The 20,924-nt window shown below is 36.6% G+C and overlaps 1 protein-coding gene across 40 annotated transcripts in view; it reads right to left on the reverse strand.

Moving 5' to 3' along the window:
• Window positions 1-1,448: 1,448 nt before the first annotated feature.
• Window positions 1,449-20,924, reverse strand: part of LOC105325897 (centaurin-gamma-1A) — a 37,114-nt gene continuing 17,638 nt past the window's right edge. For 3 of the 40 annotated variants that reach the window (XM_020066170.3, XM_020066178.3, XM_020066173.3), the window contains exons 6-26: window positions 18,620-18,754; window positions 16,069-16,298; window positions 14,476-14,559; window positions 13,556-13,645; window positions 13,215-13,232; window positions 12,685-12,777; window positions 11,733-11,774; window positions 10,003-10,110; window positions 8,843-8,929; window positions 7,760-7,843; window positions 7,527-7,628; window positions 7,194-7,356; window positions 6,355-6,471; window positions 5,875-6,009; window positions 5,713-5,786; window positions 5,376-5,541; window positions 4,911-5,028; window positions 4,640-4,744; window positions 4,374-4,461; window positions 3,611-3,778; window positions 1,449-3,213 (exon numbers count right to left, since the gene is read on the reverse strand). In XM_020066170.3, coding sequence (XP_019921729.1) covers window positions 3,013-3,213; window positions 3,611-3,778; window positions 4,374-4,461; window positions 4,640-4,744; window positions 4,911-5,028; window positions 5,376-5,541; window positions 5,713-5,786; window positions 5,875-6,009; window positions 6,355-6,471; window positions 7,194-7,356; window positions 7,527-7,628; window positions 7,760-7,843; window positions 8,843-8,929; window positions 10,003-10,110; window positions 11,733-11,774; window positions 12,685-12,777; window positions 13,215-13,232; window positions 13,556-13,645; window positions 14,476-14,559; window positions 16,069-16,298; window positions 18,620-18,754 — 2,408 coding nt within the window. In that variant the 3' untranslated portion in view covers window positions 1,449-3,012. Of the gene's footprint in view, window positions 3,214-3,610; window positions 3,779-4,373; window positions 4,462-4,639; window positions 4,745-4,910; window positions 5,029-5,375; window positions 5,542-5,712; window positions 5,787-5,874; window positions 6,010-6,354; window positions 6,472-7,193; window positions 7,357-7,526; window positions 7,629-7,759; window positions 7,844-8,842; window positions 8,930-10,002; window positions 10,111-11,732; window positions 11,775-12,684; window positions 12,778-13,214; window positions 13,233-13,555; window positions 13,646-14,475; window positions 14,560-16,068; window positions 16,299-18,619; window positions 18,755-20,189; window positions 20,572-20,924 lie in introns of those variants that run through there. The other 37 variants (XM_020066183.3, XM_020066172.3, XM_020066171.3 and 34 more) reach the window with 37 other exon arrangements.

Consider the following 20,924-nt stretch of genomic DNA (forward strand, 5'->3'; position numbering starts at 1 on the left):
CACCCGCGTACATCCTAACATTAATGTGTATATACTTACTGCAGCAATATGAATTTGTTATATATTCTTTGTTATATATTTACATGTCTAAATTTGTTACAAATAAACTGTATAAACACAGCTGATTGATTGTTCTACATTTATCTGAGAATCTAATCGACCACGACTTACGCAAGATTCCGACAAGGAATAGCAATATTACAAACATCATATTCCACTTATTATGCTACCATGACAATGAAATACATGTACATTGAAAACTTTTTTCTAATGTGTTATTAAATGCCCCAAGCACACCACTATTTTGTTATTGTCTAATTTGAGAAAGACTGTTTAACTTCACAAAACGTAGGCCATTTTAGAAAATACGATTTTCTCATAGAAATAATTATTTTTTTTTCACATTTTATACAAACTTTGCAGGCCAATAAACCAGTCGGTTTGATTGTATTACTTTGCTAAGAGAAGCTCATTTTAATATTCATAGACTGTCGAAATTGGAAAGCCCGCCCCGATGTGCTCTGTTGAATAAAATTGACACTGTTTCAGCTGAAATCATTGCGTTCAATATATTCATATCTATTACTGTGGAATCATTTATATTCGTGGGGGCCAATTTTCGTGGATTGTTGGTTTTTTACTTATTCGTGGGGATTTAATTTCGTGGGTGCGTCAGTTTTCACTTTTAGTAAAAAAGAATACTCTTTCTAAATTTTTTCGTTGAGGATGTAAATTCGTGGGGAAGGGCTACCCACGAATACCACGAAAATTGAGCCACCACGAATTCTAATGATTCCACAGTAGTCAATAACTGAACAGTTGACCAGGAGTCAATCTAATCGCTACACAAGCGAGCGGATCTAACATCTAATTTTAATTAGATTGACCAGCAGTCAATGACTGTACAGTTAACCCCCTTCATTAAATTGGAGTTTGACAGGTACTGCCCAAAGTCCAAGCTCTTGTTAAAACGACTCTAAGTCTTGATGATAGGGCTTACTGATAATCCCGTTCTACTGCACTTGTCTCTTCATTTTCTGGTTATTTACTCTTTGATCCCATGGAATAAAAAAGTTTCTAACTGAGGTATTCCAAATTATCTGACGTTTTCTTGGCTTTTATTAAACAATTTTGATATTTAACCTGCCAGAAAAAAAGGCAAATAAAAAATCATAATCGTGAAAAGGCCAAGAAAACGTCGTTTATTTCGGACTCTAACTGATGGAGCATGAAAATCAACATTACATTTGAAATGAACGTAAAAATATAAACATATCATGAACTGAACCCTATTTTTTCTTCTAGTTCGTAAATTTCAATCACCCCCGCACCCCAATATATTACACCTGCCTGACCCTATTTTTTATCATGAGGAAAAAATGATAAGCATCCCAGTCTGTGTAATAATTTGGAATGCAATATTCAGACAAAAATAAATACAACAGATCCAAGATTCTGATTCTTTAATTCTGTGACTTCTGTTCACTAATACATACACAAGGAACCTAACAATGAGTTGCACACACAAACAGACACACACACACGGTCGGACCCACTCCCCTGCTCTCCAATGAATGGCGGGACTAGGTGTGATTAGTAAGCATGAATTGAACTGTCGAGTATTCGGCGCCACACGGCGGCAAGACATCGCGAGACTTGGAACAATTGAAATTTTGTCACTGGATGATGAAACAACACAATTTTTTGAAGATGCACAAATTGCTTTTTGCTGAGACCTTTCTTTTTAAACCAAATTGGTACAATGTCAATATAAGAAGTGGTACAATTTTTTATCCAATATTAAGAGTGTTTGAGTTGTACAAGCACTGCGAGAGAAGACCAGTGATCCCCAGAGAAACACTGCATGGTTCAATCCTGACCAGTGTCTCCCAGGCATAAACAGATGTTGATGTGGTCCCCAGAGAAACACTGCATGGTTCCATCCGGACTGGTGTCCCTGGGCAAAAACAGATGTAGGATGGAGAAAGTGAACACGCTGCTGGGGCAATACAGCCCCCCAGCGATGAATAATGCCGACACACGTCTGTTTATATTGCACGTAAACACAGAGGCAGCCAGTGACTGTGACAGCCCACACTGGGCTGGAGGGATGGGAAGCTTGGTCGGAGCTGAACTCTCTTATCAATGGTTACAACATGCTCTTTCCTTTTTCCTTTGCTATACACATACATCTGGTATATAATATTGATAAATCACTTTTCATGTCACAACCTATCAAAAATTCTACAGTCAGTATTCCTTAAATTTCAGAAAAGCAGAAAATAAAAATTGAAAGCAACTACCGGTAAGTGTACAACCTCATCAGAGAAGTAAATGTTTTCTTTAATAAAGGCACATATACTGAGAATAGGCAGAGACTATTTTGAAATAGGGTGCAGACATGTCATCAAATACTGGTGTACATCATCAACGTTTTGGTACGATAAAAAATCGGCAATTGTCGAGTAAATAAATACTGATCCCAATAAACAGAGGATATTGAGTATGGTTATGACTGGTATTGCTTTCCATCTTTCCTGGAACTGAAGAAAGCCTGGCGACACATACACTGATGTAAAACCTACACAAAAAGAACTCACAATCGCTCCATAAATATCCACAACGTCTCAGATATATTTCTATAAATAAAATATATGTATTAAAGTTAATAGCTTGATATACATTGTACGTCATGTATGAAGGACAATATATGATACTAGACTTCCATTACATATCACAACTGACTTCCGACAACCTCCACAGAATTATTCCGACATTTCATTTTGCTCCTGGTTTTCTGAGATTCAATTTTTAAAGAAAGGTGAGAAAATCTAGAGCCATTAGATTATCATCTTTGTTTGCAGTAATCCAAAAATAAAAGAACGAGCTGGATTTGAGCCACTTTGTGTCCTAAGAGAGCTGGATTTCACACTTGTTATCAGTCACTTTAGACAGGTACGACTAAGGTTTGCGGCAGTATTATCTCAATGCACACAGTCACCATGGCAATGCTCAAATCACACTGGCGGGCAGTTTTTCGAAGACGTCGTTCTTGCCTGCTTGAGCACTGCTTCCCCGTCGTCGTGGTAACGTGGGATGTTCCGGGCAGCCATTGTTCATTAGAAGTTCCACACACTCGGTGGAGCCGGAACTTCTAGCGTACCACAATGCATTGCGTCCCTCATGGTCCACAACTTTTACATTGGCATTGTACTGTAAAATCAAAAGGCATGATGTTAAGATTTTCATAAAAACTGATTTTGATTGATCTATGACTACAATAAACATCCCTAGAGTTAACAGAATGAAATAAGCTAGGACTCGGTTCATGGGTACAATGGAAATTTGGAGTTAAAGAAATGAAAAATTCTCATTGGAAGACTTTGATAAAATTATAAAGTACCGGTAATTAACCCAAAAATTGATTAAAATGTAATGGTAAAGCCCCGTTGAAGGGCCCGTCTACATTTTTTGATAGATAAGAAACCAAATACCTTTTTCTCTTGTTCAAAAAAATTACAGGCATATCAAAGAACATAAGGACCGAAAATACTTTAGAGCGCCGATTTTCAATATCAGGGGCACTACAATAATAAGGCGCAGTGCTCACCCAGAGTAGGAGCTGGACATAGACCACGTTCCCGAGGGCCGCCGCGATGTGGAGGGCGGTCCTTCCGTCATCCTTGCTGTACGGACAGTTGATGTCCTCCGCCCGACTGTGACCTAGCACTAATATGATATTCCTAATGTCCTCTCTCACTAATGCATCTATTAATTGCTGGAAAACAAAATAAAATAATGTTTACTGCAGGTCAAAAATTAAAACATACATTTGTCTCACATCAATTTCAATTCAAAAGTTTCATTTCATGTGAATAAAAGGTGAAAGATGGAACAAAATTAGACAAAATTCTAGTAACAAAAAAAATTCAAGTTGCCTGTAATCTTATTTCCAATATCAAAAGTGCAAGGACGAAATGGGAAAAAAGCTATTTTATTAAAATTATGTAGAAAGAGATAAAATTCGTTTAAGGCTCTAATTAAAATTAAAATTTCTTAAATAACTTTTTGGGGCTAAATAATGTACATCCCAAATATCATAGGATGTTAACAGTATATCTAAGGGTAAAGGTTACATTTATATGGCCTTGTGGATTATATAAACACGGCCTTGTGGGTCATATAAACACGGCATTGTGGGTCATATAAACACGGCCTTGAGGGTCATATAAACATGGCCTTGTGGGTCATATAAACACGGCCTTGTGGGTCATATAAACACGGCCTTGTGGGTCATATAAACACGGCCTTGTGGGTCATATAAACACGGCCTTGTGGGTCATATAAACAATCTATGGGTACAGTGGGTTTACCTGGTTAAGAGCTATATCTAAGTACGGTGGAGGCGGTAGAAACTCTTTCGCTTCATATTTAGCCCTTATCCACTTCTCCTTTTCATCTCTACAAAAAAAGAAAGCAATGAGCATTTGTTAACATGTTTCAAAAGATAATAAGAGTACTAGACTGAAGACATTTCTTTCTGAATCTGACTGCCTGCTAATGGGAATTCAACACAGATAACCCATCCACGACAAAGCCATTCCGTGCGGTCAGTAAGAGGTCTGTATCTGGTTCTTACCTTGGGGAAGTAGGACCAGGTTTTGTTCTGTTCTTTAAGCTATTTTCCCAAACACTATTTGCTATGCCATTTCCTATAGACATCATCACTCTGACCAAGTCAGGCCTGAAAAAAAAAAACCCAGCATACAGCGTAAAAAAAAATCAATGAAAGATGATATCACCTAATATATAAGTAAATATCACATAACCATCTTAGAACTAAAGTAACAAGAGGAAGGTCAGAGTAGGAGGGGATATATACAACAAGGTGGGGGTAAGGTAATACTTACGGCCACTCGTCCAGGTCGAGCGATCGTACTCGAGAGAGATGAGTTCCTAGGTTTCTATGTATCCCTGAGCACTCTATACAAACTATTGTACCTAGATTAATACTGGCCCAGTCTGGATCTAGAAAGGACAGAGAACTATAAGCTACCGAGAAAAATAAAGCACTTTCACTAAATAAACTCTCATAAAATGATATTAATTCTTCATTACATGTATTACACTATAAGGTACCAAACCACTTATCCATCAAGTCTCATGATTGAAACAATATCAGTTCTTAATGTTCAAATGTATATGCTAACATTTATATCTTTAAAACTTAAAACTTATCATCATTAATGGGATAATGGATTTAATACATGAAGGAATCTGAATCAGAAAACTCTGTTCTATATAATGATCTTTAGTTCTCTACATCAGAAACAGACTGAACACATCTTAATGCCACAATAGTGCTTGTTACATACTAGGTGCTCCACAGTCGGCGCAGGAGTTGTTTCCCCTAATTGTGCGTATGGCCTGCATCCCAGCGGGGTCAGAGGGCGTGCTGCGTTTGTTGGACTTGTTGATCTCGTTGCCCTGGAGAGAGTTCAGAATCTGTTGTTCTATTGCGTTGATCCACTCATCCCTCTCCTGTGCATACACAAAAGAACAGGATAAATTCACTTAAAAAACAACCCCTACAGGTTACCACAACTGGAAATCTTATACAGCTTAAACAGTTTAATCACTATAGTGGGTGCTTGACTATGCAGTCCTTTTTGAATACATTACCCAGGATGCACTTGTTCTTCCTGTACTAACCTGGGAGTCTCCAGCCTCAAAATGCCATTGTTTGTTTTCTAGGGAGACGATCATGAACTCATAGCCGTCAGAGTCTGCAAATAAAAATTGATTACAGGTCAACACTCAACAGAGAGATTGAAACAAATGAAAACAATGATAGTCAATGTAGTAGGTTCCTACCATCTCCATCCCCCACATTTTTGAGTCCGCCACTCTTGGCACGCCGATGCCGTTTCTTGACGTTTGGAGTGTCTATCTTGGACCCTATGCTGTTCCCATTTAACTTAGATGATATTCCATCTCCATTGGCAACACCTGTGAATAGGTGAAACAGATAATTAAGACAACCATAGAGCAGGCCCAGCAGTAAGGGAATGATGTAAACACAATCTCCCTGAGCATGCCAGTGTATCACAAAATGTTTAGTAACAGTAACACATCAAATCAATCCTCTCTTTGTACATCATGCAAACATTCAAACTTCCTGAATGCATCAATGTTTGGATTTTTCTTTCTTTAGACAATGATTTTCAATGAGAAATTGGTCAATACAAGTTTTTAGAAGATCACAAATAACAGGGAATATTATTTAATCTCAGACTGCCGTCGTCAGCGTCAGAGAAATAAATCTTGGAGGCAGTGTAGAGTACAGTAACACACCTTCAGATGGCCCCGTGACTGAATTAGAGAACGGGGCGTCAGAATTTGAGTTGTGACGCTCCCGAATGACGTCAAATCCCGTCAGACGAACATTTTCCTTATCTTTACTTGATTTTCCTGTAACAGTGCAAGTACGACACCTCATGCAAAACAGAAAGTAAAACGTGAAACTAAAACCACACATATAAAAGACCATCCCAGATCTGATAATTATATGCATCATTATTTTGGTTTTCATATAATGAAATAAAATCATTTCCTTAAAAGAGTAAAAAAAACATTTGATGGAAATAAGACCAGCTATCTGGTATGGTCGGCAAAACACATTGCACATGCATATCACACTGTACATCAGATTATCTGGCCCCTTTGTTTTTCAACTTAAGGTTAAAAAGATAAACCATCAAATCAAGTAACATTCTTCAAATACTGAATAGAATCAGCCTTTTCTTTTTAACTGATGTACAGCGTATTATTTTGAATGTCATTCACTTAATATCACCTCCATAATCAAACTATTACAATCTAGTGTTCCTAACAATGAAAACATAATTGATTTGCTATAAAAAGGACACACCATCAATATTTTACTCCTGAAGTTTTACTGACACTGAACTACATTAACAACATATATTCCTAGCACCACTACTTCTCTCTTTAGAAATTAGAATCTCAACATTCCTCCAAATACATCAAACATTGTGCAGCAGCAGCAAGCTTTGCATGCTACCATGGTGACAACACCATGTGACCACAGCCTCGTTTTGAGCCAAGCTTCCTGCGACTCCCTGAAGCACCTAACACTAGGACATTAGACAGGTCCATGCAGGAACACTCACCACTCAGGGAGAAGCTAGTTTTACTTTCACCTTTAGCGTCTTGGTTGGGGTGCTGAGCGGGGTAGTTAGGGACCGTTTTGGTTGTCCGCGGTCGGAGCCCGGGAATTTTGACTGTCGTGTGGATGAGGTTGATTTCCTTTGCATGAACATCATCCATATAATCCTACAACAGAATCCATTCAGACTCATTAGCACACTGTTTCTAGTAAATAGAATAACATCTTTTCTGTAACAGACACAATTTAATTTATGTCTTTGTGAAAAACTTAACAAAATTACAATACTATAACCAAACCTGACTTTAATGATACAAGTCAATCTCTGCACACTTACGTGTAGACTTGGATGATAAGTCAATCTTCCATCATCCAGGAGGGTAACATACTTCTTCTTCCATTCTTTATTCAGACCATGACTTTTCTTATAAAGGTATCCCTAAAACAAACAGTCATTGTGGTCAATATCCACTGCTCATTCAGTCCAGTAATCAACCAGACTTCCTCTAAATGAAATCTCTTCATGATATACGGTTTAGATGTAATGGCTGACAGCTGATGTATTTGTACCTGTTTGATTGGAATTACTCGCCCGCTGCCTAATTTCTCCGCCTCTACAGATGCCCCTTTTTTCTCCTCCTCTTTGTTTTTAGGCTGTAAGAAATCCAATAACCTTGACCTTAACTCATTATAACTTTCTAAAATCAGAGCAAATCTTATTGTTCTTAATGTATTAACACGTCTTTAGTTCATTTGGTCTAAATACTTTATTTCTTAATTTCCGACAAGAGGGAACATTTTTTTTTTTACCCTTAGACAGGGCGATAGCTATTTTAAAAGAACCCAAAAGACTACAAAGTTTTTCTATAAACTGAATGGAACATTAAATAAAATTTAAAGAAAAAGCCTTAAGAAAATAAAACATTAAATAAAGAATAAAATTTGACCAACATACAGTGATGCAAGATGGTCATCATCTAGGAATTCTTCAAAGAAATCTTAACAACATCCATGCACATAAGAATGATGCAAGCCTTAATTGATATGGGGTTAACTTAATCAAAGTGTTATCATTGTTATGTACTGTAACTGAAAAGCTTGATTCATATGTATATGTCAGTTTCACTCCATGAAATACTTCTTCCTCCACAGATATGCCATTACCTACATTATTGTCTTTGTTAACTGAATGCTACAGAGTTAGTGATTCCTGTCAATGGTAGCGTACATTTACTACAGGATGTTGTTACTGTGGTCTGGAATATCAGAGTGTTTGGTTCAGTTTCCTGTCACATGATCACACTTTACACAACTCCACCTACATGCAGTTAGTAGTACGAAGGAGTTATTCTCCTTTACACAAATGCTTCTGTCCTGTTTTACAATCTTGACAACTATGTGTTCATAATTTTTAATTTCGTTTTCTGGCTTTAAAAGAAATTGCAAATAAATACAACACAAACCATAAAATTACTGAGTAACTTATTAAATTTGCAAAGTATACAAAAAAAAAAATTGAATTACTTTCTTAAAAAAAATTGAAAAAATAACTTTTAAAAATATCTTTCTGTGTGAGTGCACTGCATAATGAAAACTGCAACACTCGTTTAGAACAAGTTTTGTTACCATTATAAAAAGAGAATAAAGTCTTACATTAAACAGGTTAGACCTGCGTCGATTTTTTCGACTCTGAGTGGGTGTGCTGCTGGGGGTTGGTAGATCTTTGCTATCGGATTTTTCCTGCAAGCACGGATTCGGTTAGAGTTGTCAGTATTACTACTCACTACATAGGAGAGCTAGCTACTAAATGCAAGGCAGAATAACAAAACTCCCATCTACACACCCTGTCTTAGCACTATAACAGGAGTGAAATTACACATTGCACCACTAGTCAGTTTATCATTTGATCTATAATAAAGATTTTCTTGTCCTCATCATACTGAACTCTCTCTTCTAAAGAGTACATGTACTTTTGAACTCAGTTAAGTAAACAAATTTCTTTTCACTTTCACCTGCCTGGTAAATATTTTTTTTCTGAAGCAATCATTCAAAATAGCATTCCTTCTGATCTTCATTTCTAAGTATACTTTCAATAGCTTAATGGTGCACCATGTCTAAACATACAGACTTAAAATGGCTGAACTATCGCTAGCTATAAACGTGTGGAATACAACTGGGAGTATGAATACATGCAACTAAAAACATAAGGTGAAAGATGTTTGAATAAACTAAAAATAAACAACATGCATCATTTATTTTCTGAAAGATGAAAATTCATGAGAAATCAATTGCTGAGATGTGCCGAGTGTGGATCTAAGTCCTTGTGATATAGTCTGTGTAGACACACACCAGTGCTGCCACCTTCACCAGGAACAATAACTCTGATACAACAGACACTTAAGTACATCTTTACCATATAAAATACATCAAAGTTTAAATATGAATACGTTAGAGGGGTGAGGGTATAAATGGAGATTGTAAGATGTCAAAAGCTCAAATGCTCAACTAACCTAAAAACCTTGGAAAAAAAATCAAAAATTATCATAGAAAGGCAGCAAAAACTACATGAAGATTAAATTTCATCTGAGTCATCGCATATTTATCTACTACTACACAGAGAAAATGGTCACATCAAAAATGCAAAATTTGAAATGAAATTCAATGATTAAAATAAAAAAAATGTCTTTGAACCAAAGATGAAATATACAGAAATAATTCTACCCGGTAATTTAAAAAATATAAAACATGCAGCGGTGACACCTGGTAGCAATGAACAAAACTAATGGGGAATAACTCTGTATGAGTTGACTTACAAGCACGAGACTGGAACGCCCTTTGTTGGAAACTCGCGAAGCCGTCGGAGTTACGGGGGAAGTGTTCTCATGTATTTCTAATTCCATCAGATATTTATCCATTTTATCCTACGAAACAAGCCAGACAGGAAAAGAGATAACAAAAGAATGCAAATCTACCAAAATGGATCCAAATTACTTCATACAAACAACATTTAATAACCTTGTTTAGAATTTAATCACTGAAAATTGGATCCATCTTACAAAATAATTACATATGCACCATAAAATGCATCCCTTTAGATCTAACGTTACTTGTACAGAAAAACAAAAATTATATCAAATGCTTTAATCAGTACAAAAAAAGTTAACCAATGCAGACAAAAGAAAATATGCAGAACATATGCATGCTTTCATAACTGTACAAAAATAAATTCCACCAAAAACAAAATTTCTGAGCTTCAAATGCAGACTGGAATCAGATATTTGTTTAGACATTTGGTTACAGATATTATTTGTATATATCAATATAAGATACACTAGTATGTTGATATATTCATGATATATGTGTGATATACAATACCTCCTAATATCAACAGTTAATACCTTTGAAGTTTTTAGGAACCCATGCATGCTTGTGGGTCATTAAATTAATTGAATTGTTATAAATTTGTTAAACATTTGGGCAAATAAAGCATGTTACCTTGCCCCAATGCATGGCCACTGAGAATAGTGACCAGTTATACTTAATTTGACCCTGGATTTGGTGAGTGATGGCCTTAAAACTTTTTTAGTCGATTAAATTACCAAGCTTGATTACTTCCTGTTTTAAACTTCTAAGCTAAAAAAAACTATTAATAAAAACACCATTCAAACATTAATAACAGTGATCTCCCTTTTTGCATGTACAGGTATGTGAAGGTAAGAGAGTCAGCATGTGACCTTTGGCATGTCCTGACCTATCACCAGTCAGTGTTCTGACCTTAATATTAGTGATGTGTTGGAGTCTTGAATTGTACATTACATTAGATAGGGTATTGTCCTGTCATTTACATATACCATGCATAATTGAATTCAAGTTTTCTTACATGATTTACGTAAAATTATCCCAATTGCAAGCAGGTGTTCTTTGTTTAATGAAGAGAGAATGACAAAGCATAATCCCCAAGTAGTTGCCCTTTCTGTATAATATAGAAAGAGTGACTTGCATAATTCCAAGCAGGTGCCCTTTCCGTGTAAAGAGAAGGACCCAATAAGATCTGAAATATGTGCTCTTTTTGGGCTGAGTAAATGACCTGTATATAGTAGAGAAAATAACCCAATATAATCCCAAGCAGGTGACTTTTCTGTATAATGTAAAGATAATGACCCAAATTGAATTTAATCCTAAGCAGGTGACCTTTCTGTATAACGTAGAGAAAATAACCCAATATAATCCCAAGCAGGTGACCCTTCTGTACAATGTAGAGAAAAATGACCCAATATAATCCCAAGCAGGTGCCCTTTCTGTATAACGTAGAGAAAAATGACCCAATATAATCCCAAGCAGGTGCCCTTTCTGTATAATGTAGAGAAAATGACCCAATATAATCCCAAGCAGGTGACCTTTTTGTATAATGTAGATAAAAATGACCCAATATAATCCCAAGCAGGTGCCCTTTTTGTACAATGTAGATAAAAATGACCCAATATAATCCCAAGCAGGTGACCTCAAAAAATAACTTAGGAGGTAAGCAGGTGTCCTCACATACCTTGATAAAGGAATACGATCCCAATCCCAAATCACTGTCAGGCTGGTAGCAGCAATATTATTAGATAAAATCATTAGTTAACAAAGCTTAGTCTTTTTTCTGCCTTTCACTATCAGTATTGTTTTCATCTTACAATCTCCATTTACTGTATGTTGGTTTTTATTGACAAGAGTTTAAACAACACATGTACAAAAGGGCTTCTTACTGAAGCCTCAAAGGGTTAATTAATTTCACTGATTATGACTTTGTAGATTAGGAATCTGGTAGATTATTTCATTAGGAGGAGGTGTATAAGTCAGCTAGATAGATAAATAATCAAATCTTCTAGTCTCTACAAAGGAGAATACACATTAATGTCAGAATATATACAGCATCCATTCCTCTCCATCTCAAGCACCCACAATAAATGTACTGTACCAAACAAGGAATCTTTTTGATTGATATTTCCACAATTTTCCATTGATCATTTAGGGTATTTCCTTGCAACTTTAACTGGGCCAAAATAAAATTATTGTTTGTTTGGAATTACCTCCCGTCTCATTGAAATACCAGTCACTGATAAATTTTTATTAGCATTTTATTACATGGAGATTTTTATTATATACCAATATCTTGTTAGTTAGACTTAAGTTTGAAAAAAAAATTCCCTCCCTCCCTCCTGGGTCTTGAAACCTCCAGGTGGCAATTCCAAACAAACATTTTAAGGATGGCCCCATTTAAAAGATGATTTGTTTCATACATAAAACTTTGAAAAGCATATTGATAAATGATATTGTCAATAAAATTAACCATTATATGTATAAAAGAGCATTTTTCAAAGAACATTCATATCATTTTTCAGGTCTTTCAATAACTTGGTACTTGTAATTAGATGAGAAGAATGGTTGCTATGGTAACATTATTATATATCCGTTTATGATTCCGCTGCCATTAGTATGGTCCCCACACTTACAGTCTTAAAGCTGGATTTTAAAAACTTGGAATTTTTCCGATGGAGTATAGGGGTGGTGACCGATGTATTGGAATGCCGGCTATCAGTGGCACCCTGGAGAAAAACAAAACAAGGCCATGCATGCAAAAAACCAGGAAAACAAAATGGTAAACGTTCAAACTCAAATAACAAAATTCATACCAATAAATTTAAAAAAAAAGGTCATGCAAAGACTACAATGCCTCATGGCGCCATCTTGTGGCAAATCATTACTAAAAAGCTGCTGCTTTCATCAACAGAAAGAAGAAGGAGCAATAATTAGACAACAAAGGAATTTTTTTAAAGTAAAAAGTGACTTATTAATCTGAAAGCAGAAACTTGTTCAGTATAAATGGCACAATGCATCACAATGCTGACAAACTACAACACAGCCACACCGGAGGTGATGAAGCTAAACGTCAAAAGCCAAATACGACAAAAAGTCGCAGAATGCTTTCCGATTACTATAGAAATGTGTTAACTAATATGAGCTGCATTGCATCAATATTTACTTGTAAAAGGCTTAATGACTGAAAAAAAATAATTTAACCAAACTGAAATATAATGTACACTTACTACATAAATATAAGCAATTTAGGAAATCCAAACTTTCCAATCCAAATAATAAATATTATTGCTATGAATAAAAATCAAATAATTTTTGCAGCATTTGTTCAAGTGCAGATATATATGCGAAATTCAAATAAAAAATATAAACGAATTTTTTTTCTCTATGATCTAAGTCATCATCCAATGAAGTGAGGAGTGTGAATGCTGTTAAACACTAAGATGACTAAAATGAGCCCTACTCCACGTAAACAGCACAGAAATCTAGCAGCCAGGAGAGACTTACACTGAAGGAGTTAGACTTCTGTATGACCGAGGATTTCTTGTTTTTACGGGCCGACAATGGCGTGGAGGTGGCTAGGTCTACCCTATCTCCCTAAAAATAGAACCACAACACAGATCGCATGCATTAGTCAGGTCCAAAGGAAGCCCACAAGCCGCAGCTACATCGCCTAATCTATAGTACAACCTACTCTCTGTTTCATTGGATTTTCTTTAAAATTACCAAGCAAAACTTGACAATTCTTAATTTTGAAAAATAATTTGCCATTTTAAATTTTTGAAGTTTACAGAATAGGTGTCAAATCCCTTTATTTATTATATGTATCCTGAAATAATCAGCATAACTGATAACTTTAATGTGCATGCTTTTAGCGTACAGCAGAAATATTAGAATTGAAACTATTGGTATTTGTTTTATTCAGCAATTTGTAGAGCAGCTGTTAAATAACGCTTTGAATTAGAAACTGAACAGAAGGACAATGAATTGCTGGCCCTTGGTTTGTATGCAAGCAAAACAAAGCCTGGTTCTACTCTATGGTCTCTCTATGCTATTTCACGCTCAGCTCAAGACTTTCTACTGATAAAGCTCTCAGCAACATTGGCTTCCTAAATTAAAATTCCTACACGGCAATGATCATGAAAGGTGGGACTTTAATTCACCAAATAAAAAAATAGCTATAAAATAAACTAAAAATTCTTTGGTTAAAGATATCACTGATAGTTATATACTCAAGCATTAGAAAAAAATCACAACATTTATTATAGTAAAAACATCTGATAAAATAAAAATCATGCTTATACTACACTGTACAAAATAAAATTATAGAAATTAACTAAAAGAAATCTTGTGAATATCTTGATTACATGTAAACCACACTGGAGTACAAATTGTATAGAAGAGTTCCACACAAGGGAGATAATTACCTGTTCTGCTTCCTGTTTCTCTTTCTTCTTGTCAGTCTTCTCCTGTCTGCTATCTTTTGAAACCTCCTTGACATTGGGCTGTACCTGTAATATCAAACTTAATATTGATTTCAATTCAATCCAACAATTCCTCAATGTTGCAGTGGTTTGAATTTCTTGATCACTTATGACACCTTGTGAAATGTCCTCTTTATCATATCCATCAGACTTTTTCTTCTTATCTTGCATATCATGACCTGCACTTTATCAATACTTGCATATAATTTGTCATATAATCTATGTACCAGTACACATATACACAGATAATGCAACAAATTATGTTTCAAGCCCTGTCACCATGGTTGCTTTATTTGCATTTTTAATGTTGCTTTAATTATTAGTTGCTTACACTATGTTACAGCATATACAGTTTATTGCCAATATAAATATTTTTGTTAAAATACATGTAGTTACATTACCCTATGAGCCACTTTGAGTGTGCTGCTGAGTCACTGGTTGCTTTACCTAAGCCACATTATTTAGTGTGTTAATGAGTAAACTGAGAACACTGGTTGCTTTACCTGAGCCACATTGAGTGTGTTGCTGAATACATTGTTGTTTAACCTGATCCACATTGAGCTGCAATACCCGAGCCATATTGAGTGTGTTGCTGAATACATTGTTGCTTAACCCGAGCCATATTGAGTGTGTTGCTGAATACACTGTTGCTTAACCTGAGCCACATTGAGCTGCAATACCCGAGCCATATTGAGTGTGTTGCTGAATACATTGTTGCTTAACCCGAGCCATATTGAGTGTGTTGCTGAATGCAATGTTGCTTAACCTGAGCCACATTGAGTGTGTTGCTGTGTACATGGAGTTGTGTTACCTGACCCACATTGAATGTGTTGCTGTGTACACGGAGTTGTGTTACCTGGGCCACATTGAGTGTGTTGCTGTGTACAGTGAGTTGTGTTACCTGAGCCACATTGAGTTTGTTGCTGTGTACATGGAGTTGTGTTACCTGAGCCACATTGAGTTTGTTGCTGTGTACACTGAGTTGTGTTACCTGAGCCACATTGAGTGTGTTGCTGTGTACACTGAGTTGTGTTACCTGAGCCACATTGAATGTGTTGCTGTGTACACGGAGTTGTGTTACCTGGGCCACATTGAGTGTGTTGCTGTGTACAGTGAGTTGTGTCACCTGAGCCACATTGAGTGTGTTGCTGTGTACACTGAGTTGTGTTACCTGAGCCACATTGAGTGTGTTGCTGTGTACACTTAGTTGTGTTACATGAGCCACATTGAGTGTGTTGCTGTGTACACTGAGTTATGTTACCTGAGCTACATTGAGTTTGTTGCTGTGTACATGGAGTTGTGGTACCTGAGCCACATTGAGTGTGTTGCTGTGTACACTGAGTTGTGTTACCTGAGCCACATTGAGTGTGTTGCTGTGTACACTGAGTTGTGTTACCTGGACCACATTGAGTGTGTTGCTGTGTACACTGAGTTGTGTTACCTGAGCCATATTGAGTGTGTTGCTGTGTAGTGTACACTGAGTTGCGTTACCTGAGCCACATTGAGTGTGTTGCGGTGTACACTGAGTTGCGTTACCTGAGCCACATTCTGGGTACTGCCGCTGGGTGTGCTTCCTGTTGTGACCAGCGTCCCGGAGCTGGAGGTGGACTGACTACTCGTACTATGGGTGTCAAACGGTTTGTTGGCCATGGGCTGGCTGATGTAGTATGCCCTGTGGGCATGGATCGGGGTGCTGGGGACCGGGGGCATACAGGGAATCGTGGAGGGGAGGGAGGGGTAGCGCACTTGGACAATCTTCTGACACGCTGGAAAACAGACATACATATATAAATATATACATTGTAAAAAAGGTACATACATGTACATAAATACACAAGCTTTTGGAATTACTGCATGTACAATGCAGACTATTGGTACATTATTTAGACTTATCTACCATTTTTATTGACAAATCAAATAAACTGGGTAAAGGCAAAACCTATAAAAACCGTCTCCCAAGATCCAGGATTACTCAATAATGATATGGGATTTTTTCTGATTTATGTTCACATGAAGAGCAACGAATTTAAATCTGTCAGCAAATGTGCTTGATTAGATAGTTTTATCATTTGACAAGGTGAATGGTGATAGTTTATAGTATTGAGATTGATAGGATCTTTAGATAAAGAAATAAGAGTATAAAAAAATACATGTCATATTTGAGAACGAAATCCCTTGATTTTGATATCTAATCATTGCATGACAGGTGCCCCTTTCAGTACACACATATACTCCAAACTTCTAGTGATGTATGGGACTGCCTTCATTGGCCTACTATAGATACATCAGAACACAAAAAAAGAAATTCTTTCAAACTCCAACACAAATTCTTTTGAACTGTTAATGTCTCCATTTCATTCCTGTTTAAGAAATTTTTATATTTGAAATTTGAATTTATCACAGAAAAATAGAAGCTGACAAAAGCATACAGATACCAACAGTTTGGATGCACCGACTACCGCCGCTTATTGTCGGAGTATGAAATGTACGCTAAAAGAAACTTATGAAAAACATTGCTGACACAGATAAATCGCACAGAAAAGTTACATCATTGCACTATCTGGGTCTATTTACCATCCAATGGAGTTCAAATGATTTTAGAGGTAAAAAAATTAGCTATGATATGATCAGCAGCTCACTGATAAGGCTGGGAAAACTCCCTGATCCCAGTGAATCATCAGCGCTCCAAAACACTGCTCTCCCACACAAAGCGGCAGACCAAGGTATTAAAAAACCTCCCCAGATATAAAACAAACTGTACAGCAGTCATAATTACCACGGAAATGGAAGCTCCATGTTCAAGCCATTGGCCGATTTAATGCCTGCCTGTGTGAGGGCCAGGGTTCCTAGCTAATTATTTTTTTTGATTGAAGCCATATAGAACAATTAACAAATGACTCTGTTCTACAGATGAAATTCTTTGTACTTTATTCCAATAAATGATTTTATGTTCCTTAAAATGCAATAATGTCTGTGTAAGTATTAACATAACATTATTCAAAGGAATTTTATTGAACCTTTTCAAGAGGCTAAATGTATGAAAAAATAGGCTAAAAATCTGGAATGTGTCAAGAATGTACTGACAGATCTTTTGTAGAACATTATCAAACTAGCAATTCATCTGCTATAGATATGTGAATTCAATCTGATTCTTGTGTGATTTGTTTTCCATTAGTTTTTTCTGTCGAAGTCTCTCTCGGTGAGCACTGCTATACAAACAGGAACACATGTGACACAGCAGGATGTCCAATCAGAGGGGCTCTTATATTTCTGTTTGGTTAAGTGCACACTTGGTCCTGTCTTTGTTGTTGGAAACAGCTGACATCCTGTGACCCCACAGAATCTTCAGGACAAAGCCGTCTTATCTCGGACAGATATGTTTTAAAGAGTTTGAATTGCCTTCAAAAGCTAATATCCTTAATTGGCCCACTAAGAACCTAGTGGAAGGACAAGTTTCAACATTTCCTGGCTTTGCTGAAGATAACACGTACAGAGGCGTGCATAAAACAGTGCACAAAAATCATCTATATCCAAGTTTATGCATCAATTTCACTTTCAAATGTTGTTAAACTACAATATCTACAACTTATTAAATACCAGGTGGATTCTAATCTAAAAATTTCAAGCTTACAATCAAGATTTACAAGGCTGGGATTTGGCCAATCTGACAAGAACAAAACTTTCATACAGTTAACCACAAAATTATCAGGAAACATTTTACAGTCCTGAGCCAACCATGCACTGAATGGGAATTTTTTCAGGAAACACTTTTTCCTTACAATTTTAAGTAATGAAGTGTTTGCACAAATAATTTTTGAAATAAAAAAAGACATTTCTTCAAAATTTTATCACTGTTCCCAAATAAAATATCGTAATACAAATATGAATCATTGCAAATTCATCTAATTAGAATTATTATATGATCATAGAGTGAAAAGGTAACAATTGTTACTAAATTTATCAAAGCCCTATCTAGTAAAATTTGTTTCATAATGGGAAATGGTGAAGTTTTAACTATATTCTCAAAACCATGTGTCTTGACAGTGTAATCAAATTGGAACGGTTGGGGTATACATAAGAAACATACCATCTTGGAACACCCGTTCTACGTTGAGTCCGTACGTCGCGCAGGTCTCGTAGTAGGAGCAGCGCTTCAGGTCTGTCGCACACTTCCTGGCCCGAGTGTCATCGATTACTCGCGGATTGCTCTCACTGATAGAATCTGCAAAAATAATAAAACAAAACTGCATAAAGGTACCTTTATTTTTTTTTTCAAACTTCTCCCTAAATTTGGTATCTTTTTTTGTAAAGTGGAGCTTTATTTTCATCTTCATCCCAGTCAGAACCCAGTCAAATGTTCTTGCATGGTTGATTGGTTCGATTTGTAAATCACCACACTTTGGTGATATATAAATACTGTGGGGTCTTTTGAGACCCTTCATGAAAGGGATAAGATTTAGTGTCTGGTTCTATGCAAGTGAGAATAGGAGGTTGGAACGTCAACAAATTAACCATCAGATCTTCCTTTCATTTTCAGATATGATTTGTTAACTTATATCTATCATTTAGTAAAGAAATCATCCATGCATTTTAGTTTTGTAATTTGAATATTTTGCTATGTCTTCATACAGAGCTCTTCTTCCCAACGGAGATTAATATAGTCTATAAATGGCTACTACCATCCAGCCCTCTTAATATAGTTTTGATGAACTTCCCGCTGGACAAACACATAGGAAGATGTATATAATGACAGGTATCAATCAAGATGTGTACACAGTGAGTAATACAGAGGAGCCAGCGGTCTGAGAACAGTTCAGAACTGACCAATGAGGAGTAAGCGTGTGTCTAAGAGGGACAAGAAAGCTATTAGGATATTACGTGTCTCAATTATCACTGAACAAGTCTGAATAATACAACAGGCTAAATGAGAATAAAAACACATCTGTTCTAGTTCCACGAACACCGTATCTCCCGGCTCAGAATCTGTTCAATGATACCTCTATACAACACAGACCTGGTGAGAAAATACAGTTCACAAAGAAATCTGTGTTTTAGATAGGCAGAAATCATTAAATCACAGACAGTGTTAACAGATGGCTTCTCCTCGGAGTCTGGCATCACGTAAAATGTATCATCCCCTCCATCCGTCCTAACTCAGGCACGAGGCCGGAACCCGAGGCCCACAATTACAGATATATTTCAGTGAAACATTGCAGCATATGGCAGAATTATATATTATAGCAAGTGAGTAACTGAGGGCTAAAAGAACAATCCACATATACACCTAATACAAAGATCCCTAGAACATAAGTTAAGAATATACACAATGCTTATCATCAATTTATCATCAGCACTTGACAGAATGCATCATCTGGTAGCACCTGTGTCTTATATCAAATATGATTTTTTTTTCTATCCTTCAATTTTAGATACAGCAAATATAAATTTAACAAAATATCTAGGTCATTTCTATGTTCTTCACAATTTCCATGAAAATTAGGAATTAACAATGCTGATAGCCTATATCAAAATTGGGTAATCTTTTTTTTTTTTACAATACTCATGATACTTAAGAAAAACCAAAAAAGGATATATATATTAAAAGTAAGATGAGGTGGTCACTAGGCAGCCTCGTTTCTGGTAATTAGCAGACTTACCGGTGAAAGTGGTGGTGGTTTGTTCAAACACCTGCCTGACCGAGGTGAACTCGGACGAGTACTCGTAGTAGTGGAAGCTTCTGTGCATTGTGACAGTCTCACACAATATACCTGGCTATCAGTACACTGATCAATACACATCACAGCCAATACCCCACCAATACACAGTCAGGCTGATACACCGATCTACCAACACACAACTGATAGACAACCAGTGAGTCGTCTCAGTGAGCTCAGATCACAACAAACTGCTGCTTCCCTACCAATACACAATGGTAGAAAGAGTCGTCTAAGCAAGCCCTGATCACAACAAACTGCTGCTTCCCCCTACCAACACCACGGTAGACAGAGTCGGATTAGCCAGCTTCTGCTGCCTCCAGTGTGTCCCCCAGATAAATAAAGCTCAGCAACAGCTTCTCAGAAACTCTAGAGTCATTAATTTGAATATTTGGGTGAGATAAGAGGGATAAGGGGACTGTGCAGTAGCTGTGATCGGCCCTGCTTGACTGACTCAGGAGTGACCTCCCTTATCCACCAGCCTGAGAGCCTTCAAAGATTGAGTTTCTAAATCTGTCCTAATGGGAGATAATTAACTCATAATGGGATTCCTTTAATGATCAAAGGATCATACACCTTACTGTTCATGAAATTATAATGATGTTACAGAGGTTCCCGAGTAGATTTTAAAATGTAAAGAGAAACAGTGAAATTGGCTCATGGAGTTGATCATTATCC

The sequence above is a fragment of the Magallana gigas genome, chromosome 5 (genome assembly GCF_963853765.1).
Source record: "Magallana gigas chromosome 5, xbMagGiga1.1, whole genome shotgun sequence".
Lineage (NCBI taxonomy): Eukaryota > Metazoa > Mollusca > Bivalvia > Ostreida > Ostreidae > Magallana > Magallana gigas.